General features: G+C 48.2%; 9 protein-coding genes across 9 annotated transcripts; 7 read left to right on the forward strand and 2 right to left on the reverse strand.

Annotated features, from left to right (window-relative positions):
- Positions 1-568: 568 nt before the first annotated feature.
- Positions 569-2,328, forward strand: J7337_002985 (uncharacterized protein; the record flags this gene model as incomplete). The annotated part of the gene is made up of 3 exons (XM_044820710.1): positions 569-851; positions 908-1,165; positions 1,223-2,328. 3 exons carry the CDS (start codon positions 569-571, stop codon positions 2,326-2,328), a joined length of 1,647 nt encoding a protein of 548 aa, XP_044685010.1.
- Positions 2,329-2,557: 229 nt separating this feature from the next.
- J7337_002986 (uncharacterized protein) lies at positions 2,558-3,736 on the reverse strand (the record flags this gene model as incomplete). The annotated part of the gene is made up of 3 exons (XM_044820711.1): positions 2,558-3,010; positions 3,355-3,631; positions 3,687-3,736. The coding sequence occupies 3 exons, from the start codon at positions 3,734-3,736 to the stop codon at positions 2,558-2,560; spliced, it is 780 nt and encodes a 259-aa protein (XP_044685011.1).
- A 550-nt stretch (positions 3,737-4,286) lies between these two features.
- On the forward strand, positions 4,287-4,665 carry J7337_002987 (uncharacterized protein; the record flags this gene model as incomplete). The annotated part of the gene is made up of 2 exons (XM_044820712.1): positions 4,287-4,408; positions 4,506-4,665. The coding sequence occupies 2 exons, from the start codon at positions 4,287-4,289 to the stop codon at positions 4,663-4,665; spliced, it is 282 nt and encodes a 93-aa protein (XP_044685012.1).
- Positions 4,666-4,886: 221 nt separating this feature from the next.
- RFC4 (replication factor C subunit 4) lies at positions 4,887-6,053 on the reverse strand (the record flags this gene model as incomplete). Its single annotated transcript, XM_044820713.1, has 3 exons — positions 4,887-5,626; positions 5,673-5,893; positions 5,950-6,053. The coding sequence occupies 3 exons, from the start codon at positions 6,051-6,053 to the stop codon at positions 4,887-4,889; spliced, it is 1,065 nt and encodes a 354-aa protein (XP_044685013.1).
- Positions 6,054-6,398: 345 nt separating this feature from the next.
- Positions 6,399-7,170, forward strand: J7337_002989 (uncharacterized protein; the record flags this gene model as incomplete). The annotated part of the gene is made up of 3 exons (XM_044820714.1): positions 6,399-6,434; positions 6,557-6,847; positions 6,901-7,170. 3 exons carry the CDS (start codon positions 6,399-6,401, stop codon positions 7,168-7,170), a joined length of 597 nt encoding a protein of 198 aa, XP_044685014.1.
- Positions 7,171-7,935: 765 nt separating this feature from the next.
- On the forward strand, positions 7,936-10,278 carry J7337_002990 (uncharacterized protein; the record flags this gene model as incomplete). The annotated part of the gene is made up of 4 exons (XM_044820715.1): positions 7,936-8,145; positions 8,206-8,410; positions 8,459-10,065; positions 10,129-10,278. 4 exons carry the CDS (start codon positions 7,936-7,938, stop codon positions 10,276-10,278), a joined length of 2,172 nt encoding a protein of 723 aa, XP_044685015.1.
- A 6,178-nt stretch (positions 10,279-16,456) lies between these two features.
- On the forward strand, positions 16,457-17,845 carry J7337_002991 (uncharacterized protein; the record flags this gene model as incomplete). The annotated part of the gene is made up of 1 exon (XM_044820716.1): positions 16,457-17,845. The coding sequence occupies one exon, from the start codon at positions 16,457-16,459 to the stop codon at positions 17,843-17,845; it is 1,389 nt and encodes a 462-aa protein (XP_044685016.1).
- A 4,514-nt stretch (positions 17,846-22,359) lies between these two features.
- On the forward strand, positions 22,360-23,009 carry J7337_002992 (uncharacterized protein; the record flags this gene model as incomplete). Its single annotated transcript, XM_044820717.1, has 2 exons — positions 22,360-22,684; positions 22,720-23,009. The coding sequence occupies 2 exons, from the start codon at positions 22,360-22,362 to the stop codon at positions 23,007-23,009; spliced, it is 615 nt and encodes a 204-aa protein (XP_044685017.1).
- Positions 23,010-23,366: 357 nt separating this feature from the next.
- On the forward strand, positions 23,367-23,907 carry J7337_002993 (uncharacterized protein; the record flags this gene model as incomplete). Its single annotated transcript, XM_044820718.1, has 2 exons — positions 23,367-23,580; positions 23,672-23,907. 2 exons carry the CDS (start codon positions 23,367-23,369, stop codon positions 23,905-23,907), a joined length of 450 nt encoding a protein of 149 aa, XP_044685018.1.
- Between the last annotated feature and the right edge of the window lie 658 nt (positions 23,908-24,565).

Raw genomic sequence — 24,565 nt, forward strand, 5'->3', positions numbered from 1 at the left:
TGCATGGGCCTCAGTTGATAGGAGCCTAAGTTCTAAGAGTCTATTGGCTCTGGTGTTGATCCCGGACGTTGGGTTTCTATTCTTGGATGGCACACTTACACTTTTGCTGTCATGGAAAGGCGAGTATTCGTCCTATGAAACAATAATTTCTAAAAACACTATAGATATCTACTCTAAAATGGCAAGGCTTGATATCGATAACCATGTTAGCTGAAGAAGATCCTTGAAGGTTTGCCAATCGCCTGGCGCCACTATTACAACATGTTCTAATAAAACAGACATGACGTCCCCATACTCTATTTGAAGGAAACATTCAGGAACTAAAATCCCAGATCTCGTCCGAGTAGGTAAAAGATATCTACTTGCTTCAATTCCACACAACATATAAGCAAATAAAAAGCTAAATTGTCAGCCAAGGATAAGGAACAGACCGCAACGTATCGACACATCACGACTCGGCGCCTGTCATGCTCGGTTCTTTACCCTGACGCATCCATAACCTCTTTGGCGGTTCCGAAACATCATATCTCTCCCATATCATTCTCAAGACTCCCAAGAACTATCAAATATGAAAACAGTTTCATGGGCTCTGAGCAGCCTGGCTCTCCTTCTTCCGCTTTCCTTTGCTCTCCAGGTTACACCCAACTCCGAATGCGCAGCCCTCTGTTCCGACGGCACAAATTCGACTCTCGATGATGCTAGCACTACCGCTACGAACTCTTCTGATATCGTTTGTGGAGATGAGGAGTACTCAGACTCAGGGAATGGCATCAGGTTCAAGAATTGCCTCAACTGTCTTCAAAAAAGCGAAGCGATATGGAAAGAAGAGAGCGATGTGTTTTGGTTCCTGTGTAAGTACAAAGCCTTACGGTTTCCTTCGATTATGATCTAACATGAGGTAATGTAGACAATGTCAGATACGCTTTCGACGTCTGTCTATACTCTTATCCTAATGCGGTGGACTCGGGTACCGTCAACTCTCCTTGCAATATCGAAAGCTCTTGCGGATCTCTCGAGAATGCTTTGACAACGTCTTTGCCCCAGAAAAGTATCGATGAGAAATTCGCGTATTGCGAAGCAGATGATTCAATAATCAAGAGCGCCAGCTACAAGGAATGCATTAGCTGTCTGCAATCTACATCGGACCAAAAGTACCTCGCGAACTGTGAGTGTTCGTTCTGCTATTGAGCACTAAGGATCATCATGGCTAACATTCCCATAGTCCTGGTAGCATTGAACGCTGGCTGCATTCAGAAACCCGAGAAAGGAAAAATTATTGGCCTTAGTGGGACGATATTCACTTCTTCACTTATTAACATAACTGACCCAAACACCAATGAAACACTACCGGGTGATGGTGGCGCTCCCGTCGGTTCAATGACTACGGGCACTATCGTGGGTATTGCCGTAGGATGTGGGCTGGGTGTAGCTGGCTTGGCTTGGCTCCTTTTCATGTACTGCCGACGAAGTCGACAGCGTTATGGAGCAGGAATCAAAATTGAGTCACCACCCCCAGATGCCCCAATGAACGTCCGCTCTACATACGGCATCCAGAAGTCATCGTACTTTCAAGATGACACCCATGGGCGACGTCCACCACCTATCCATGACCCTTCGCGAAGCCACATGCGTACTATGTCCAACGCACAGTACCACGACTCCGTTGAACGAGACACGATGGACTCTCATCTACACCTCAGCTACCACTATGCGCCGCACTCGAAGTCTAATGGCCCAAATGCAGCGCTTCCAACACATCCGGCATATATTCCACGAGTTGTGAGCAAGCTCCCGGAGCCTCATATTATCACCCACAACCGCAAGACACACGCCCCTGATTCATATGCACTCCAAACATATCTTAATGCTAGAGATGATTTTGGCATACACCATGGTTCTGCAACCAATGCTTCATCGAGCAATACTATCTCGAGCCGGAACCCATCACCTTCTCGACAGGAGAAGCTTCAGGAGCCAGTAGTTTCTATTGCTCCCCAGCAGAATCCTCAGACAGCCAGGCCAAGGCTCCCCTCTCTCTCATTTCCCTCTCTGCATAGACTCATCATTCCAAAAAAGCAGGTGGTTCCCCCCCCGGAAGTCAACCTGCTATCAGCGACGCCGATTTCGGCATTGAGTGCCGACCCTCATCGAGAGTTAAGAATCTCCAAACCTTTAGCTGTTCTAGATCCTCGATTCCAGGACAAACCCCTGGGCGGAGGCCCAGTCATGGCGGAGGGTGCACCAGCAACATTCAGCGATGAATATTTGAAAAGGCGAGAGGCAAACAAGTCTCCTATGCTAAGTGGCAATAGTCGCGTCTATGGATGACCTGAGTTATGCTTTGACATGGTGTATGAACGGAATACGGTAACAGAGGTGTCATGGTTTGTTTTCTCGGTTCAAGCCTGGAGTTATTTGGCTAATGCATCTGGGTTTAACGCCTTCTAGATCAATAGGGTATGATTGCTGGTTGAGGAGTTCATAGCGTTAAACATTCTTCTATTTCAGTTCTATTTCATTGTACACACTATAAGTGACTGTTCAAGATGACCGTGTTTCAGCCCAGTCGCTGGCCAGGGCCACGAGACCGCCATGAATCTGGCAAAGGACCTGCGCTGACACCAGTGCTGCGTCCAGAAGATGGTGAATTCCCAGGTCGGATGGCGGTACCGAAACCTCTGGCAGTAATTCTTGGTGTCTGCACAAGACGCTCAAGCCAGGCAGGGGTTCTCAAAAGTCGAGGCCCGTTCCCGAACTCAGGCCAGATTCTGGTGAGGAAATCAAACAGATGGGCGGCGAGTAGACCCTCAATTTGGACCAATGCCTTATTTGGTCCTACCGTGAGCGTGCCGACAATGATCATGCAGATGGGCAGCGCTTGGGCAGGGATAGTAAGAACGAAGTACTGTGTTTTCTGGCCGCGCTGGTCTTGGGTAATGGTGTAAACCATGGCAAGAATGAGGCCGTTCATGTACAAGAAGCTCGTCAGTCCGGCCAGGTAGTCGATCATCTAGCGACGTCGTTAACCTCAATACAGGCACATGACATACGGGTACGTGTTTGGGATATTTGATGTATTATTGCTATGATATAAAAATGTAGGGAGCTAAAAAACCACTCGAGTGAATTGGGGATCACACGAGCCATCCATATAGACATCCCACCATGCCTGCACCGCAGACCAACCCGGAAATGCGAATGATGGGTGATCCGAAGTGCAGGGGTGATCTTCCTCATTTCCAGGAACCGTGATAGCTGAAGAGGCAAAGCACTATCCGGGCAGATATATGAGGGGGGCTTTGAAAGAAACACGTGGGAGAGTAGCAAAGCACGGGTGTGTAGACGCAGGCTTACCAGAATTACGGTGCAGACAAATAATATGTAGAACACGAGATCGACCTTGCGTGTGAAACGTGGGTTCCCCATCTCCAACTGAGCGCTGTAGCGATACAGGAAGAACGAGTTCATGAGCAAGTTGATCGGCTGCGTTTCAATCAAGAAACATGTTACGAGTCGCCAGATTTGAGGTGGAAACATCCAAAGGTACGATGGGTGATGAAATAGACGCATGATTGGCAGTAGCCCGACGATGCAACCAAGGGAGGTCAACACTGCAGCAGTAACCAGATTTCTGTGACGCAGTTAGCGAGTGCTATCGAGAACACAAATCAACATGAGCGACTTACCTAGAAACGGGTGGCAGGGCCCAGTAGGCGGCCATCACATTGTCAGCCATGATGGGCAACTTTGCTCAATGAGGACGGTGATATTAGCAAGTCAACGAAAGCTGAGTTAAGAGAACTTTTTCTGCACGAAGAAGAAAAAGAAAACAAGTGGGAGTTCAGCGGACGTTTTATGTAGAAAGAGAGGAAGAATGAGACTTTGCGAAAGCAGGCAACCAGGGGCTCATGGTTATTGCTTGCGTGTCATCTTCGCTCTTTGTCTCTGGAAGAGTGTGGAAGGAGAGAAAGTAACAGCTTGGAAAAATTCCAATAAATGAACAATCCGCTATAGCGGGGCGCCAGATCGGGGCCGACGTTCCGCCGAGATTGAAGGCCCTAGGTGTGGCTAGTAGGAGCTCGCGCCACACTTGATGAAGCGTGTGTCATGGAAGCGGAAGTGACCGGGCTTCGGGATCTCCAAGCTCACGAACATATCGTCTGATATTGCTGTAAAACTTTTTTATTTTATTCACTCATAAATTGGCTCTGGGCTCCTCTAAGATACTGAGTTTAGGACACTGGGCCCTGAGGCATCAACATCACAGACAAGAGCAAACCATCATCATGCGTGCTCACGATGCTATGCAGAGCGAGGAAGCCAATGATGCTGCTTGGGAGGCTGCAAGAGGAGGTGTTGCTGGTGCAGTCAAGTGGGGAATAGGTGCCGCAGTGTTGGGTGCTGCCGGGTATATCTGGTCGCCGTTGTATCGATCCATGACGATTCAGTTCAAAGTGTAGGGCTCATTCTCACAGCTGATCCATCCTGGTACTGACCTTTTCAAGGTATTTACAAATGTGCGGCATGGTGCCTGGGGCCATGATCGAGGCAGACTCACGGCTCAGAGCTTACGAGCACCGAGTGAGAATGCAGCGGCGGTTGATGGGAGACAGGGCTAAATGGGAACGGTATGAGGAGGAATTTATCAAAGGTGATGGCAAGTGATCGCCTCTGGCGCGGAACCAGAGTCCCTATGATCTCAATCTCTCACTGAAAAGTTTTGACTGCAACTGCCTGGGGTATAACGGCGTACATATGTCACATTAGAGATGACCATCGAGTCGTCTGTGTAAATCACATTACTTTAGCATCTTTCCTTCGCTTTCTCAGTCGAATACCAACTCCAACGCCAATGATGCACCCATGTCTAGATTCATCTCCATATTCTATACCCGAAATCGCTTAGGATCCATGTTGATTTTGCATAGCCGGACGACGCATCCGCTGAGCTGGAGTAGTGTCTGCACACCTTCAAGCACCTTCATATGTGTAAAGCCAATCTCTTTGATAAACTCCAGCTTTGCATGTTCGCTCAACGTAGGAATTGTTTTCGTAACCTTGAACATAGTGCTAATGATGTCGTGGCTTGAATAACCTAGATCCCAAAGTTCTCGGAGTGTTTCCAGTGCGGAATCAACATTGCCTTCATAGCAAGCCTTCAGCATCGCCTGCACCTTGATTGGATGAGGCGAGTCAACAACCTTGAAGACATTGTCTCCTGAGACGAAGCCAAAACCGGCAAAGGTGGATTGGAGGTTGTTGATAGCTTGTCGCATATCTCCCTCGGCGCTGAAAACCAAGGCTGCAAGTCCATCGTCACTGTATTCGACCTTTTCCGCCTCAATAATTTGCATGAGTCGCTTTACGACTTGAGCGTCCGTTAACTTGGCGTATCGTAGGATGGCGCATCGTGATTGGAGGGGTTCGATGATCTTGTTGGACTGGTTGCAGGCGAAAGCAAATCGTGTAGTGTTAGAGTAAATCTCCATAGTTCGTCGAAGGGCTTGCTGAGCACCCGAAGTCATACTGTCGGCTTCATCGAGAATAACAAGTTTATGACGCCCCGCAGGCAAAGTGACCTTCTTTTGGGCGAAGCCCTTGATTCTGTTTCGGACAACATCAATGCCTAGCTGTGTCAGTGAGATGGTCATCACATAAGAGGATCCAAGTACCTCGCTCGTCACTGGCATTGAGCTCCAAGACCGCTTCCTTGTACGATTCACCTAAGAGTTGCCTGGCCAGACATAGCACACTGGTGGTCTTTCCAATACCAGGCATACCGGAGATGATTACATGGGGCATGTTGCCCTCTCTAGCAATGATCTTGAGTCTTTCGATCGTTTCCGTGTTTCCGACAACATCGTCGAGGAACACTGGTCGATACTTTTCCACCCTAGCAACAATCAGTGAGCAATTCTTCAAGGGGCATGAAGGGCATGAAGGGCGTACCAGGGAAGTTCATAATTTGTGGTTCCATTCGAAGAAGCTTTGAGGGCCGCCTTTGAGGCAGAGTTCGACGACTCGCCACGTTCCTCGGGTTTTTGGGAAGACATTTTGGGTATGCTGTTGTGGTGAAATCGCCGATTCTACAACTGAAGCCTGAAATGTATGTTAATCACTTTACGCGACTGAGAGAATAGAGACGCGTCGAGCGAATGGCCCGTGCGCTAGAACCTGGAGCCAACCTAGGTAGTGCCCCACTCCTGGCACCGCTTTCTACTTTCTATGGCAAAATCTTGTCAGTGCGATAACTTTTTTGAGTCTGTCAAATAGCGAACATATCACCAACAGTATCTTGAATCCACAGCTTCTGGACGAGCCGCGACGGAAACACAGCTGCAAAACTACCAAAACCGCAGCCGCTTCAATTCTCAAGCTTCACACAGTATCAGGCAGCCATGGGTGTTCAGAAAAAGACTCGCAAATTCGCAGAGGTATGCATCCTTATCGATAAGCGGCGCAAAAGTTGCCCAAATTTCAGCATATCCACGATGATGAGACGGGGCGCGCACATATCGATCGAAAGCACCTCAAATGCTGACCACATGTGCAACAGGTGAAACGAGTTATCGGTCGTCGCGATGCCAGACTAAAGGAAAACAAACTCAAGGCTGAGCTCGCTCAGAAGGAGAAGGAAAAGAAGACCATCAATGGCGAGCTCATCCGAGAAGCGCCTCAGATGCCCAGCAACATGTTCTTTCAACACAACACAGCTCTCGTTCCTCCCTACAACGTCCTTGTGGATACCAACTTTCTCAGTCACTCGGTTCAGCGAAAGCTCTCTCTTCTCGACTCCATGATGGATTGCCTCTATGCGAAGTGTAACCCTATCATCACATCCTGTGTGGTAAGCCTCCAGCTCCAAGCTTGGATCCTTCAGGCTGTAACTAACACTCTTAGATGAGCGAACTTGAGAAGCTCGGACCCAAGTATCGACTGGCCCTAAGGGTTGCAAGAGACGAACGATGGACACGGCTCGAATGCGACCACAAGGGCACCTATGCAGACGATTGTCTAGTAGACAGGGTGCAGAAATCCAGAATCTATATCGTGGGGACAAATGATAAGGCACTCAAGCAACGGCTACGAAAGATTCCTGGTGTGCCAATCATGAGTGTGGCAAGGGCCAAGTACGTGATAGAGAGGTTGCCCGGTGCGCCTGACTCCTAGGTGTTCTTTTTGTTATTTGGGAATGGGGGATTTGCATTTACGAGTTTACGACGCATCGCATAGCTTGGTTCTGGCCAGCACTAATGCCGTTGAGCCTGGTTACTATTTGAAAGGGTTGTTATGCGATGTTCTAGGGTAACTAGTTACAAAATTCAACGGGTATTTACACTCATTCATAGCAGAAGGGCAAACTACTACATGTTCAATTGATGTCTGGTGTTCACCTGAGCTGTGATTTTTTAGTTTCAAGGTCGGGTTAGTTGAGTATTTAAGTCCGCCAGCCGAGCCATCGTGGTTGAACTCATACAATGTACCCCGGATATAAGTGGCCGTGAATCCTTTGGTGACATGTGATTGGGTGTTCATCAGTATCTTACTAGGTATATTAGCATCTGACATACATCTTAGTTAGGACACGCACTCACTTTCAAATCTTCGTATTGAAGCGTCAAATGCGACTTATACAAAGTCAATACCACACACTGTCAAGTATTGTTGACAATTAAGTTGTTCCTCGACCTTCGGAAAGCTCTTACACCAGCGCATTATATGAGGGAGATGGAATCCAGCCCAAATGATAATGATCAGTCATCAACATCTGAAGCCCGCCAGAAGCGCTCACGCGTTCTTCTATCATGTGCACCATGTCGCAACTCAAAGTTGAAATGTGATAGAGAGCAACCATGTGGGCAATGCTCCAAAAAGGGACGCGCATCTCAGTGCACCTACGCCCCAAAACCCGAACGGAAACGGCCTGCCAAGGGCATGTCCGCGCGTTTGAAGCGTCTGGAGGGCATGGTCCGGGAGATGATGGATTCTGAAGGTGCAGCCCCTGGAACCCAAGTAGGTAACGGAACTGGGGCAGCAATGGCGAATGGTACTGCTACAGGACCGGACGTCCAAGGCCACGTCGTACACAGCAAGAAAGGGGCAACATACGTTGGCGCAACGCATTGTATGGCAATGTTGGAAGATGTACGTACTCGTATAGGAGTCTGTGATGGCCATATGGAGCTGGGACTAACGGCGAGTTAGATTGAGGACTTGAAAGACTACTTTGAACAGCCCGAAGAAGCTGGAGAGGATCAATTCCTAGACGATGAGATTGATCCCACAGAAGTCATGTTGAACACAAGAGCTGGACCAAGGAATCGTGAGGAGCTGTTGAATCGCCTACCGGAGAGAAAGGTCGCAGATAGACTTCTTTCGCGATACTTTGCGTCGATGAGTCCTTCGCAGCGTCAGCATGTCCCGCTAAACACCCAATGCTTCTACTGACAATTACCAGATATTGTTCACCGGCCAGTTTTTACCAGACAGTATTCTAAGTTCTGGCAAGATCCTAACGAAGCATCATTACATTGGATAGCGCAACTATTCATGATGCTCAGCCTTGGCGTCTTTTTCAATAACTTTATCAATTCAAGTGAGCTCGAGGGTGACTCTCCTCTCCCAGCTCAGGACAGGATCCGTCACTACAAGGCTTGTGCTGGTTGGGCTCTCGTCTGGGGTAAATACACGCAACCATCCTCGGCGACACTCCCTGCGTTCTTGCTCTACGTCGAGTCATCCTTCCTCTTCAACCGTGCAGCTCAAATGAACTGCTACGTACTCTCAGGCGTGTGTATCCGCCTGATGCTCAAGATGGGTCTCCATAGAGACCCAAGTAAGCTCGCGAACATCTCACCTTATGAGGGCGAGATGCGGAGGCGCATGTGGAACATGGCCATTCAAGTCGAACTTCTCGTTTCTTTCCACATGGGCCTTCCGAGCATGTTACAAGGTATAGAAACTGATACAGCAGTACCAAGAAATCTAGACGACCATGACTTTGACGAAGATTCAACGGAACTCCCTCTTAGTCGACCGCCTACAGACTGGACCTCCATGACATACCCAATCCATAAGACACAGATTCTTCGGGTGTTTGGACAGATCGCGAGACAAGCTCATGCTCTGACACCGCCAAGTTATGCTGAGGTCGCCAAGCTCGATAACTTGCTGCACGAGACTTGGAAGAGTGTCCCATCTTTCATGATGGTACGGCCACTAGATGAGCGTGTCGGTGATCCACCCGTTCTGCTCATCCAACGTTTCGGTTTGACAGCCCTATACAACAAATGCCGTACTGTATTGCATCGCCGGTATCTCGCAGAGGCAATTCCGCAACGTGAGCATGATTACTCACGCAGGCAATGTCTGGAGGGTGCTTTGTCGCTGCTCAATTACCAACACATCATCTGGGAAGCTTGTAAGCCAGGTCACGTATTGAGCCAACATGGCTGGTTTGTCTCTTCCCTCGCAGTTCATGACTTTCTCATGGCCGCAATGGTGCTTTACCTCGTCGTCAAGAATGAAAACTACTCAGAGGTTGGAAGTGACTATGACTGGATGTCGCAGACTGCACCAACACCAACTAAAGATGAATTAATTTGTATGATCAAGAGGTCTTGGCTCATCTGGGCTGATGTGTCACGAAACGCAGTGGAAGTCAAGAAAACAGCAGATACACTGGCGACAATGTTGGCCAAGCTCGGAGCTCCAGTTGAAGAGCCGGCGAGTGCCCTTGGACAAGGTGTTCGCAGTGCTAGTGGTGATAACGAATACTCTTCGCTTGGGGCACCATCTGTAGACCCTAGCACACTGGGGTCGATCGGAGGTGATCCGGCACTGCTCTCGAGTCTGGGGTTGGGTAAGACGTCCCAAGGAATACGACAGATAAGAGATATGCTTACAAGGATAGGCTCATCAACGGGATCTACATCAGACCAGACACCCCTGGATCTCAATCTGGCAGGAGATGCAGGAACTAGCATGGACTTTACGAATATGGGGACGGAAGGTCTTCAGTTTGATCCTGCTTGGATGGATACTGCAGCCAGCAGCATGGACTGGGTAAGTTGTGTCGTAGTCGTTATCATGAAAGCGGTGCAAATGGCAAACTAACAATTTCGGCAGCGTTACCTCGATATATCCCTGGCTCACAGTCATGATGCTGGACGCAACGAAGACACTGGTCAGACGTGGATAGAGAGGGCACCACCATTGGAACAAATGGATATCATGAGTTCAGGAATCTGGATTCCAGATCATCCTGAATCCACTTGAGGACTATCAAGCAACATCTTTAGAAGTGTAGTTACGGTTATACTAGAATCGATCATATTGGCAATCTGAAACCAGGTTTTGATCACGACAACTTATCGTATCTTGTTAATAACTTGTTGAGTCAGATAGCAAGGTGAGAAGGCTGATAACGCTTGAGACAGATCGTCGTCATCCGGGTATGTCACCGCTTCAACAAACGAAAGGGTGGTGTGGCCCTCACAAACTGTTACAATCATCGGGCCATGCAGTGCATAGACAACATTCCGAGCTCGGTCCGCTTTCTGGGGAAACGAGATCCGGGGGACTAGCTAGCAATCCCCGCAGAGCATTTAGATGTTGATGATTTGGATGAAGCTCATCGAAGTGGGTGAGGATTCAGGCTTCTCGTGTTTGACCTTTGTTTCTTCTTTTTTACCAACACGCAATAATGCCGCAGTATTTGGTGATTGAACAGTCGGCACAATATCATCATTGTGACAGTATCACCAATATCGCGAAATGGCTGACGTGTTCGCCTTGAAACACCCGCCGATAAGCATGTCAGTAAACGATATGATAACAACAAAACCCAATCCGTAGGATCATGGTGATTACAGGGATGTATGACGTCGATCCGGGGAATTGGTTGGTAAAATTAGTGGCGCCGTATCCTCCGCGGAGATGGTCATATCAGTTGCGGCGTCGGGATCCCATCCGTCGACACAACATAAACTTGCACAACACCATATAAGCAACACGGAACTCCCGCTGAAGTATACTGTACGTTATGAAAATGTCGGCTTGCAGTGCAGTCGAGTATTGAAAGTAATGCCTATTGATCAGGTCGTGTGATTGCGTTTGATAGACCGCCAATTCGCAATTTGAACCTTCTAGAACGAAATCACGGTTCTAGAGCATGACGGCCGGGCCCATACGCCGTGTATTGAGCAGGTGACCGGCAACCACCCCTGAGCCGATTAACCCTGGAGGACCAAAAGGTAGTCATGCAAGTCAAAGTCGCAAAAGGGCAACGTCAATCATTACTGGCAGCGTGAAGTCCCAACCATGAACCGTTTTGATCGTTTTCAGACCGGCTCGTAATGAACAACGTCAGTGATGCATTGAATAAAGTAAAAATACCCAAAGGAACTATGAAAAGGTCTTCGTGCATCCAACATATCAAGAAACTGCAGAGTCCACTATAAGTCAAATCAACAATGCTTCTGCCATCAATAACCATGACAGTACCGCATACTAGGGAAAGTTATCCGCCACGATGGAGAGCCCTCGAAAAGCATAGCATAGCAGAAGATCGTTTCGGTTCGTTTCATTTCATTTCGTTTGCGAGTCTGGTGACCAACAAGGGCTTCATGGCCATCCCACGACGCCGCTATCAGTTGCGCGAACAAATAGGCAGCTTGATGTTAGACGTGTTGTCAAGTTGATGAGAAATGGATTCGGGTTGAAAATTTTTGACTGGAGAGTCGTGGTACTGCCTGGATACTTTTACCTAATTTGAACGCTACTTCGGCACTTCTTCAACCACCTCCACTTCTATCGTGGGCAGTTTTCTGCCCTGGTCTTTGTCTTTTCGGGGTTGAATACCACCAAATATCTGGCCGCCGGCCAACTGGGTGTTCAGTTCCAAAGGAGCAAGAGACCAAGACCTGGATCATGGACCTGGACCCGAACCTCAATTTAGTAGCGGGAGCGTGCGTTCCTAGTCGGTTCGCTCCCCCGGAAGCGAAGATCTGTTTCGTTCGTGGAGGACAGGCAGGCAAAGTCATGGATCGTTTGTTGGCCTCCCAGTAGCACCGGTATACTGTTCCTCTGCTAGTTGGTACGACCGGCTGCCCGCTTAGATTGCTTAACACTCTAATAAGGTTGATCACTGGCAGAGCCTCAGGGTGGTCCTAATGGGATTAGCAATGGTTGGTGACATTGTGGTTTGATCGTTCATGATTTTGAAGGAGGAAGAAGTGTAGGGAAGAGGTTGAGAAATTAAGGGAACGTTTGTAAGTCGATAGATTAGATAGGTGTATTCCGAAGTGAAAAACAACTGCCATTTACGGATAATACTACTGGGACTGATAACTAATAAGCGCCTGCCCTATCAAAGTTCGGTCTGTCAGCGACAAGCTGAAGTCAGTGCAACTGAAGCGACCTGTCCAATATGCGAGCCTGATACTTCAGCTCGCGCGGCAACCTATAACCAACGGCCTTTTGTATTCCGTGCCCAGGCAGAGAGCATTAGCTAGACCATTCTTCTCTCCAACCAAATCATGCCAGAATGCCTCGGCTGCAATGCAGTCACCATCATAAATGAGGAGAAGTGAGGAGTGAGGAGTGAGGAGGTACATGAGACATCAGCTCCCCTCTCCGACCTGATATTGGATTCATGATAGTGTGGAGGAGGTAGTATCGCGCCATACGTGCCAATCGTGGGGGAATCACTGCGCCGCATAGGCCTGTCTGCTTAATCTGCGCCGTACTGTTGGGTGATGATGAGGGGTTGATTTAGCAAACAGGTACTAGACCAGGTCAACATCAAGGGACGGACCAGCCGTGGTCTTGTGATGCATTCATCAGGCTAACATGAACCGAATAGGAGAAAGCAAATTACTCTAATTTTCTATCTATATGTCCCGACAACAACGTTGTAGATGGAATCGAGTAAAAGCTATGTAATGGGAATGAGGACCGGCGCCTATTGGCGAATGATGGTGTTGGGGTATGGCCGATTCCACAATCTGGAACCTGGAGCATCCCCGTTGTTTGTGCAAGTTGTCTCTCTTGTCATGACATGGGTGGCACTGCCTTTGTCTGGTTGTGGTCCTTGGACCTGGAATTCCTTGTTGGACACCGACATCGACACCTTCATGGTTAAAATGACATTTCAACTCGGAGACAGATATGCAAGAGCTGTCAAGATGTTACCCAGATCGGCCGCTCACGAGTCGAGTCGAGTCCCCCTACTCACTTATTATGCAGGGAAATATTAACCTACACCTATCCGACAGTAGGCTGACTTCATGGCTGATACAAACATGGGGCGCTAAATAAGCTTCCTTGTCAGTTGACTCTGAGACACCGACCTGGAGATATCAATACATCAGCGAGTTCTGGGCGATAAGCCCAGCGCCTTGGATCGCCGATTCAGAGACAAGCTTGAACTATTCTTGGTGTGATTGGCCATCCCCGGACTTTCAATCTGTGCTGGGTTTAGTCCAAGAGAGGGTCTTGTCTGAAGTTTTTAACAATTACCAAGTGGGAGACCGAAAGGAAGATGTTATTCACAGCCAGATGTGAGTGAAATGAGGCCTTCGATGGCATTGTCGGAGGGGCAAATGGGAACACGAGTTTCGGTGGTATTGCGTCCAAACCTTCGCCTTCTAACGACATCCAGCAGGCTCTCGAGAGGTCAGCTTGTGGTGTAAGATTGATAGCGATAGCCTGGAAACAAGGAGGCTCATACCACGAGCAATCAATTTTTGTCCCGATTGGTCCAAGCTTGACCATCTTGGCCGATCCTCTATGATCTATCCACCTTGACGGCTCCAGAAGCTTTTTCAAGGCGTAGCCGGCCGATTTGAAATTTTTTACCCATGGTGACCCTGTTGCCGTGCGCGTCTGGCATTGGCTCCAGCTTTCATATTGGGTAGTGAGTTAACGTAACGCCTCTGGATTCCCGGAAACCATTATTTCCATCATCATCACGAGGGTAAGGTAACTTGTGCTTGGGTGGTCTGTTTTGACGTCTGTAAATGGCCCACCGAATAGCTGCGTCCAACTACCATGGGAGTGCAGCCCTGGTGCAGGGGCACCTGTAGGGTTCACCTGGGGTCGAAAAGGCAACATTAGTAGAAGTTTCTTTATCTTTCGTATCTTGCCCTGTCCTGAGTAAGGGAGGAAAATCTCTTCATTTAAAAGGACGGTCAAGAGTTAAACCCGTTTCATCCGGGAAGTTACTTGGTAGAAGTACTGATAAGAAAGATTCGGAGTGGTTCCGTCTAGGTTCAACAAGGTTAGAGGAGAGGCAAGGCGAGACAGGTGACTTGCTGACCAAAATCCTGATGGACAAAAAGGGCAACTGTTAATGTACTCCCATCATGCCATGATACCTGTGTCTTGGCTTGAGTCGGACCATCACCAAAGGTACCCTGATAGTGCATGGTACTTCTGCAGTGACGTTGAATCGAAGATGGCGTTTCTTTTCACTTCTCTTATCAGTCGGTCGAGTCGGTTTTTGCTTGCCGGGTCCGGGTGCGGTTATAACTTATGGAACTTCTGGTCACTTTACTTTCCCATTGTGACGATGAATCCGGTCTTCGTTATCGCCTGGTGCTCCCCCCTCTATCCTCTTTGCTTCCTCTAGCTTTCTATTATCGAACAAGCCAACTTGGCGAGCATCCATCCCCAGTTTCCAACCCGCAATCTTGAATCTTGTTCCCCATTTCCCCATTCTTTCCATCCTGTTCTACTGCGCTTCTGCACGTATAGTCAGCCCTGACACCCTATTTGTGTAAGCTCTTGAGTGTTGCTGTTGTTGCGATACCCCGCCAAATCAGGAACCGTCCTTGAATGAGACAAAGCTAAATACCCGCAGGATGAATGATAAGAAACGAAGCAAACAATTTCATTCGCTGCCTTATGCTACGGGGTTAATCGTCACGTAGACAAACTGAACTGTAGCGTATACTTGCCGCCAAGCTTGAACTAATACATACTTAAATAAAAGTTGAGGGTAGATTTTCCCGTACAAGTTAATAAGTGGTCAGCTTAGCTTAGATCCCTCATTCATCGTCAAGGTTGTTCTTGATCCCTTCATTCTTTTCGAGCTACTTGCAGCTTTTGTCTTGGCCCTCTCTAGCTACAACCTTTTTGGACTTCATCGACGCCATCATGTTTTTGGTGTCGGCCCCAGATCGTACCCACGAGGGCCTTTGTGTGTGGCTTCATTCAGTGATATCCATACCTGTACCCACCGACTGAGTGTGAGTGTGAGGTTAGTTTCAAGGACTCGGCGCTATCTCTACACCTTGGTTGTGATGTCGTTACACCCCCTCGCTATCAACCTGCAACCGCACGCCATAACCGACACCACCCATACCATACCTTACCATACCATCCAACCCATACCTACCTACATTTGAATACCTTACATAGGCATAGGTTCTGCTCCTGCTCGGATTTGCTACGCTGCCTTACTTACGCACACCGACCGAAGTCGCTCGCAGCAGCCGACCTATCTTATACTTGCGCAGAGCCCAGCTCTCGTGTCTATTCGTGAACGACGACTTGACCATATATCTCTTGCAGGAGATCGACCTTGACCGGTGCAACGGAACCCCTTGTTACAGCTGCAAGTCGAATCATCCATCCTCTCGACTCAGTCCATCTCAGTTTGACTTCATTATCTGAGTTCTCGGCTCTCTTCGCTACGCATTCGAACCCTTACCTTTGAAGCTGCGTCGTCGCTTACAGGACCCTGAAAGCACCACGCTAGAACCTTTTCCCAATTCCACCTTCACCCACAACCGCACATTGGGTCAGGGTTGTTTGTTGGATTACCATTGCCTTACCTATTTAAATCCACCTAGGAACTGGGGCGCGCACACTGCACTGCACGCTGAGCGCAAGCCTGGCCTGGCGCAAACGCCGCGACGGAGCATCGTGACCTCTTTTTTATTTCTTTTACTGGGGTTTCGAGTTTACTAGTCGACAGTCGCTTTGTTGTGTCCTGTCTGGGTTTCTCTATATTTTCCTCCCCCTCTTCTCCCTCTTCTCGACTTTTCTCACGATCTCCTACTTCTCCCTCCTCGGCTTCGAGTAGACAGACCACCACCAATACCTAATACCCTGCTGTCTGCTGGTGGTTTGGCTTCCGCACCTGCATTGGCTCACTCACCCTCTGATCCACCACCACACTTGAGTTTTTACGTACAGACCGTCGCCTGTACCTTTCAAATTTACCCTTCACTTGGTGGTCATATCTTGTTTTGCCTCCCAAACCGGCATCCCGTGGACCACCCCCCGACATAATACCGGCTCTGGCTCTGTTCCGACCCGGCTAATAAAGGTCTTTCTGTCTCCGCTCCGTGGCCGGTGGCTTCAGCCCTCGAGTCAAGTTCCGATAGCGACGTGATATTTTCTTTTTCTTCCCGCTCACACAGAGAGTGCATCAGCGCACTGCTATAGCATGCCCGCTCAACTAAACGGGTCCATGACCGCCAGCATCCCCATTCGAATACCCGGCGACCAGGTCCAGGCTCAGGCTCAACCTGCTGTTTTTTACAAGCAGCACAAGCACTCCAGATCTTCTTATTCCGATTCTTCTCCGCTCGCAAATTCAAGGAACAATTCTTTAACTTTCCGTCCTTATAAGAGGCTCATGTCAAACCCGGACAAGACGATCGCTGTCATCAACGCCAGCGGGCGACAGGCTGCGTCCTTCATTCGCGTCGCCACTGCCGTTGGTTATCATGTGCGCGCTCAGTTGAGAAATCTCGACGGTGTCGTCGCTGCTGAAGTTTCGGGAAATCCTAATGTTACCGTATTTGTTGGCGAGCTCTACACAAGACATCAGCCCTCTGAAGCAAACCGTGATGTTACCAAGCACGGCCCGCTGGCCGGTGTCGGCGTCAACTACGACTTGATCGCAAGTCTGTTCCGCGGCGCACAACTTGCCTTCATAAATACAACTTTTTACGGTGACGAGATCCAAATCGGAAAGGCACTAGCCGATGCCGCTAAGCGCGCGGGAATTCAACACTACGTGTACTCGTCCATGCCCGATCATGGTGCTTACAACCCCGAATGGCCCTCATTACCCCTCTGGGCCGCCAAGCATGAGGTTGAGCAATATGTGCGCAAACTCAGAATACCAGCCACTTTTGTGTACACTGGCATCTACAACAACAACTTTACCTCTCTTCAGTATCCCCTTTTCTGCATGGATCTGCAAAAGGACGGCTCGTTCAAATGGCAAGCACCTTTCCATCCTGACGCCAAGCTACCCTGGTTAGACGCCGAACACGATGTTGGTCCCGCGGTCCTGCAAATCTTCAAGGATGGACCAAGCAAATGGAATGGAGAGCGCATTGCACTTGCATACGAATACTTGACACCCAAGGAGGTGTGTCGACTCTTCTCCAAAGGAGTCGGTCGTCCTGTGCGCTACGTGCGAGGCCCCATTGAAATCAAGGTTCGAATCCCTGAGGGCTACCGGGAACAGCTCGTCGGTCTGGAGAAACTGTTCGACCCAAATCAGAAAGATCCTCGAAAGCAACCGCCTTACTTTGGCGACCCCAAGGTCGAAGTCAGTTGCCCAAGCGAAGCCTTGGAGTTGTGGGAAGGCCCTCGAGGTATCGAAGAATACGCACGTGAGATGTTCCCCATAGAAGAGGAAGCAAACGGTCTCACATGGATGCTGGATGATGACGCGAGTGACGATGAGGACGTGCACAACACAGCAACCCACGTCGAGCAACTGAGAATCCACGACGGTGACGATGATAGCGACGACGATAATGACGACGGCCTTGTCATAAAAGGACGCAAGCGGGACGAGGAAGAGTGGTTAGCATAATGGAAACCCATGGCGTCTGGATCTTGGCTAAAATACGACATCAAAAGCAGGAAAGGGGTTAAAAAAGAAGAGTTAGTCCATCGGAATCTAGAGGCGCAGTCCTGAGGCGATTACGGAACGGAGCAGACCTGGCGACGCGGCATTGCATTTCGGCAGGAGTTGTGTTTTTGGAGAGGCGTCCCTACCGGCGTAGGTTTGGTCTAGGAACCTGAACGATTTTATTATGACTTGTCAATGGATGAAATAAAAGTAACGAATCACCTTTGCCTCAGTTTATTGTGTCTCTAGCTTGTGATGTGCGTTGGAGGTAGCATTTGTTTGCAACCGATGCTCGTGCAACTGAGTGAGACTGAGATCAGATACCACCGGACTTGTTAGAAGCCTCTTGCTCCAAGGTCACCGTCAATCTAGATGACAGAGGCTCTGCTTAAATATCTGAGTGCTCTTGAGTAAGACGCACGCCCAACAACGAGCTGACGAAAGAGTACGTGTGATAGAACGATAGTATACAAAGTGAGCATGGAAGACGGATGGCTGCCTCAACGGGGCTGAAATGAAACGGGGAACTTAGCTGCTTCTTATATGCGGCCATTTTAGAACCAGGACTAACAGATTAATAAACGACCACCTCGTCATGCATAACACCACTATGTTTATCTGGCCCCTTACATCTAGATGCTGGTTTGTCATAACAAGGTTTAACAGTATATCATGGCAACACCATTTACCACCCCGCGTATCCGCCCTCCGTACCGTCAAACGTGGCTCCCATGTAAGAGCGCGTGGGGTTGAGTTTGTTCTTGGGGGACTTGCTTTGTGAATGATTATCATACGTGGTTCTTGTATGCTTTCTTGGTGAAGTTTAGATCATATGGCAAGAATCACACAAGGACGAGAATTGCCACGTTAACTACCCCGGAATCAAAGAATCGCCAAGATTATCGCCACGGCCGTCCGGTTACACGCCGCGTGGGGGAGAAATCCGGGGTGACAAGGGGACGAACTCTCCGTTATCTAGCATGATTAGGGGCAATGCAGGAGAGGGTGGTCAGGGTGTTTATCTGTTATGCCTCTCCTTATCTATCAGGATCCTGAGTCCAATACCAAGAGAAGGTCTTCAACAACGAGACAATTAGAGCGAGTTTATTATAAGTTAAAGAATAGTCAACAGCGAGTTCAATTCTGTGCATATCAAACAATTCTGGCAGAGATCAACCCCAAGAATTGTTCTAATCAGGACCCCAGGGGCTCGGACACTGGGATATCACATGCCTCACCTGCAACTGATAAGATACACAACTTGTTACAGTGTGTATTTCCTATCAAGGCCGCGGAGTCGAGCCGGATATCCAGAAGTTTGAGCAGTTATTCGAGGCTTAATCGAAAGTGCCCTAGGTCTCTGAAGGCTAATCAAGCCTCTATGATATTGCTTAGGCAAGAGGATGACTGAAGTGAACGATGTAATACTCTTGCCAACGACATATTCCGAACATCAGGGATATTGATCCTTGCTGGCTATCCACGACAAGGAGACTACTGTTCTTTTTTACAATGAAGCCAGGGGAGGAAAGAAAATCCAGGACCTTAATCCCAACGATCAAAAAGACGTAGGCAAATTAGCACACGTTTAGGATATCTTTACTAAGCTTAGGATACCTTGTATGGAGTTCATTTGATATCCCGTATTGAGTCAAGTCCGATGTTTTCCTCGATGATCTCGTCGGGATCAACTGGGTGACATACGCTTTGTTTATTGATATTGTCACGCTCTTCTTCGAGTTTCCTCCTTCTTTCAGCGACCACTGATGGCAAGGGTACCTGAGCTAGACTATCAAACCTCTGAATAAAAGAACGGTCGGTTTTTTTCTAGGCGGTTAGTTATTAAGTTTTTAGTACATCAATCATACCTACCTCTTATCTCTTGTTGACGTTCTTGTTGCACCATATATTCAGCATTTCCGAATAGCTGAGTCTGACTGTCACCCCGGTTTAGTTGACTGTAGGGGATAGGGGGATCGAGGAGGTATAGCTGCGGCTCATTCTGAATGAAACGAGGCTTTAAAAGCCATGATGATTATCTTTGACACGTAATCCTGGCCTCAAACACGTGAAGACCATGGAGAACATATTCATCAACTGTTTCTCTTATCATGAAATGAGTTCTGATGGTATTTGATAGTGGTTCTAGCTGTAATCACCCCTAATAAAGTCCTCAAAGACGCCAATACCTGCGCCAGCCCAGCCGCGGGGACACCCACCCATTGCGAGGGCGATTTTGCTTGGCTCGAGAGGATATCCTTCAACGATCTGCTCTAGGAGTGGTGCAACGCTCGCCCTGAAAGTAAGTAACATACTTAGTTTATATTAATAGAGCCTTGAAAGAGCTTCTTTAACCATATATTTAAGTACTAGAGCTTAGATGAGGACTTGGTCTCCCTCCCAACGCTACCTACTAAGAAGCAGTAGTCTAACTCAGTCCTTGTTCTGAAGTGGACTGTAAATCTTCCTATAGCACCGAGTAAGCGGTAGCGTGGCCAAGTATGAGAAACAATGAGGCTTGTCTGAGCAGATCCGAGCAAGAGGTAGCTGAGGAAGACCAACGGTACCTAGCTTGGTCATACCGAAACCAATCCAGCCTCTTTCCAAGAGTAGTTCGGGGCTATTGAATCTCCCCAGTCTCGCAAAATTCCGGACCACAACCCTGAAGGATGAAATATTTATGGAACTTTAAGATGAACTTAGGTCAATTTTGTATTAGCTTAGGAGAGCCTTTTCTTAGTTACTTTTAACACCCCGGTATGTCTTCTGCCATTTCCTCTCTACCAGAGCTCGTGAAGAGCATCCGGGGAAAACCAGGCTTTCTACCTATTGATCTTCTCGATCTTCCAATTGTCGATGAAAGCTTTTGTTTCTGGGGTGTTTACCTGGACGTTATTATCAAAAATGACATAACTAGACCAAACTGAGGGTATTTATGTTAGCTCTAGCCTGGGATACAAAGGGTACCTTGGGATCTCCGGTCGTGTCGTCATCCACCGACAGCTCTCATTGAGAAATTCTAATGACCTGCCAAGAGATGTTAAGTGTCACCATTATAGTATGGCCTGCATATACGATGCCACTCCACGCTTCCGAACAGTCTCACTCTTTGAAGTGATCCGTGGCAACGCGGTTGCAACAATTCTCGCTGAGCAAGTGCTTATGATATACCTCTCAACAGTGTCATGGGCCTATCCGAATCAGCTGAATCTCTTCCAAGAAAGCAGACATGGAATCCCAGGTCTTTCTGACTTCGCCGGTATCGGCTCGAACAGAGCTCTGCCCTTGGCCTCAGCATTGGTTACCTTGCAATAGGACCATTTATCAAGAATGGTTGAATGAAACAAACCAAGAGGACCACTGTTTTGACTGTGGGCGCCGAGTCACCAATCTGCCAGATGAAAAGAGAAGGAAAGGCCTTTTTGAAGCTAGACGTTGCGCTGCCTGTTGGCTCCATCTATACAAGCACAACGAGGAGAAGTGCCCCGATCTTACTACTGATGCAAGGATGCACGAGGTCTGGGTTGGCTAGGGCAACCCTGATGTATGTGGGAATCCAGCATGCGAAGAGCCAAGAACTCCTGCAAATGCGCGCACCTTTCGTTTCTGGGGTCAGGATATGCGATGCGCAGGTTGTTACCTGCATCTAAGAACTCACGGCAGCGATAACGATAACCCGAAATATTGGCAGACGGCGGCGCCGAGGAGGTCTATGGAACATGTCGTGTCCCCAGGCCGACTAATAGCCACCTCGTTGGATGGAAAGGCTGGAAGGCAGTATCTAAATGCCCGGTCTGCGCTCGCCAACCAACCAAGAGAGAAGATGAAGAATGGATGGAGCTGTATGGAGATATCTATCCGCGTGATATGTGGTATAGACCGCGAGTATACCATTTTCATAATGTGCCGCACGGAGAAGAGGGCTTGTGCTCTCCCCCAAACTAGGGTCAAACGGGATAAAACACCTGACGAAGTCGATGAAGGCGCCTCCCAAGACTGAGTCGATATACTCCTTTTACATTGGCGTCTTGATGGACGTCTACACAGAGTCACTTCGTGGGCCCTAATTCCAAACTCGATGAAGGTGAGGTATCTCTACAGCGAACCAAGACCATGTTGACCGAAATAAACCAAGGTCAACATAACCATGATCTCCACGGACATTTTATTCATCGAGGCTCCATGACTCCACCGCCTTTGAGGGAGGCTGAATCACTGTGCCAGTGTGTTACGGACTCACAGCAATAAGATCCAATTCATCAATAGAAAGCGTATTCATGTAACTGAAATCTAATTATCATGCTACTAGAACAGAAAGAATACAACCGTCTCTTTTTCTTCCTTGCATCCTAACTATTTCATGGTCTTGTAATAATTTAACCAAAGATTTTTCAACACCTCTCAGTAAGCTTACAAGCCCATTCGACTTATATAACTCCCTGATTAAAGGCTGAACTTGGGAAACTTTTATCAACATGTCCATCGGCGAAGTTGCCAACCGTGCGGCCAGCAGCATTATTGCTGGACCGGAGGACCTTTCAGAACAGGAGAATCACAGCTTCCATGACCTTCTGCAAGAGTGGTGTAATGCCCGACCTTTCTCTGGAACAACCGCGCAGGTCATCTCGGACAAGATACAAGAGTCAATCTTTGAAAAGGTGTCCAGTCTCTGGGACTCAGATGCCCACATGATCACCATACCTGTTTTGAACGTCAAAAAACTTAAAGCAACGTCTGTAGCTGCTGGCTACTTTATCACGAACCTACCTGTCACGCCTTTGAAAAGCGAGGTCAAGACTTGTAGATAAACCCTCAATGAATGGCATAATGACCAGTATATATGAGTGTCAAGTTTGAACCCAACTCGCAAGGCAAGGACTTCGAGACTTGCTGGAAAGATGAGTGTGGCCTGACTGTGAGCTCCGAGTTCGTCCGATTCAAGTATGGAGTCACGAAGGCGAAGGCCATTGTCAACTTGGATAAGTGCGAGGAGCTCGCGTCAACAGGTACAACTCGGAACTCATCATTCCCCTTGCACGAATGCGTACCGTCCGGTTCGCTAAGGAGGGCACTGGCAACCCCCCGCGCATCCCACATGAGTTACGTGTCAACCAGCGGACACTGAAGTGTCAACTTATTAGTGACTATTTTGAGGAGCGCTAGTTATACCATCACTAAGGAAATTCATGAAGGCTCGAAAGATCGGCCGAGCCTACAATGCCATCATTTAAGGCAGAAGAAGCATGGCGAGCTCCATGGGAAATGGAGACAGGTTCGGGGGGCGGGTTTCATGAAATTGCGCTTTGCTATCTGTTTTGTTTTGAGTTTTTTTAATCTCGACTGGGATGGGAACATGAGCAAGAAGTGATACCTTTTTGACCACAACTTGTCTCCTTTGTAAAATTTATAACGTGTGATGTGTGACATATGGTATTGTCTTTGAGATACACGCAGGGCATACAGACTAGGTTGTATTAAAGGCATGAGCGACTCCGGGGAGCAAGAGATGATTGACTCCCTTGGTACTGCACCTGAACAAGATGTAGAATCTGATGAGGAGGAAGAGGAGATAACCATTGACTGGGCTCCTCGATTGCGACGCGACAAACAAAAGCCTTCCAGTGACCTAAGTCATTTCGTGCCCAATGGCCAAATTGCAATCAATGCTGCTAATGTTCGAAGATTCAACGATAAATGTACCAGTATCCTTACCAACCCCAAAGCATTCGCCGACCAGCAAATACCACACTCCGATGGGAATTAGACCAAAAAAACTAATGACAAAAGTTGTCATGAACGTTTTACAGAGACTCGAAGTCGAAGATCTTACTGCTGCATTTTTGAGAAGCGTTCCCGATGTTGTCAAGTCTGTGCTAGGCGCAGATAACTTTTCACCAACCGATCTTCTATATCTTCCGCTTGTTGACGGTAGCTTCAAGCTATGGGGAGTGTATATCGATATCGCAATGCGAGTCGATACGGATGAGGTCACCGGTATCTATGTTGAATCCAGTGTTGCATAAAAGCATTTATCGGAATCTATGGGCGTGTGCAGCATCGCGAGCGCCAGCTGCGCATGGCATATGATAGTATTCCCGAGTGCAAGAGATCACGACACTATCAAGCGATATGTCAGGACGACGTCGAACCCGACTTTCGGCTCCTATCTCTGTTTGAGGTTACACCTGGCAACTGAATAACCACAACCATTGCAGAACAGGTAATAGTATTGTTCCTGGGAACAATGCCATCAGCCAATCCCATACAAAAACAGTCCGCTTACGACATTCGTACTCTGACACCGGAGTTCTCAAACCTTGGGAATCTAAGACTCAACTGTGCATTACCACTGGCCCAAAGCCAACACTGGATGCCAACATCACAAAAGCTGCATATCGAGTGGCTAAAGGAGACAAAACAGTTGAATCAATGTTTCAATTGTGGACGCTCTGGTGTGGTGTATTGGGCATTTGGGTTCAATGGCCCTGACTCTTGCTACAAAATTTGTTTAGCATACCTATCGAAAAGCTCACCGGATCCAAATACTCCAAAGGCAATAAATACTACCAGCCATAGGTTATTTAGAGGCTTGGTCTGCGGTGACTTGCCAATAGTGAGGATTAGTAACATGACCCTGAGCACCCCCTATTTTCAAGACTTTAAGCCAGCCATTGATGGCGG

Source organism: Fusarium musae, chromosome 2 (genome assembly GCF_019915245.1).
Source record: "Fusarium musae strain F31 chromosome 2, whole genome shotgun sequence".
Lineage (NCBI taxonomy): Eukaryota > Fungi > Ascomycota > Sordariomycetes > Hypocreales > Nectriaceae > Fusarium > Fusarium musae.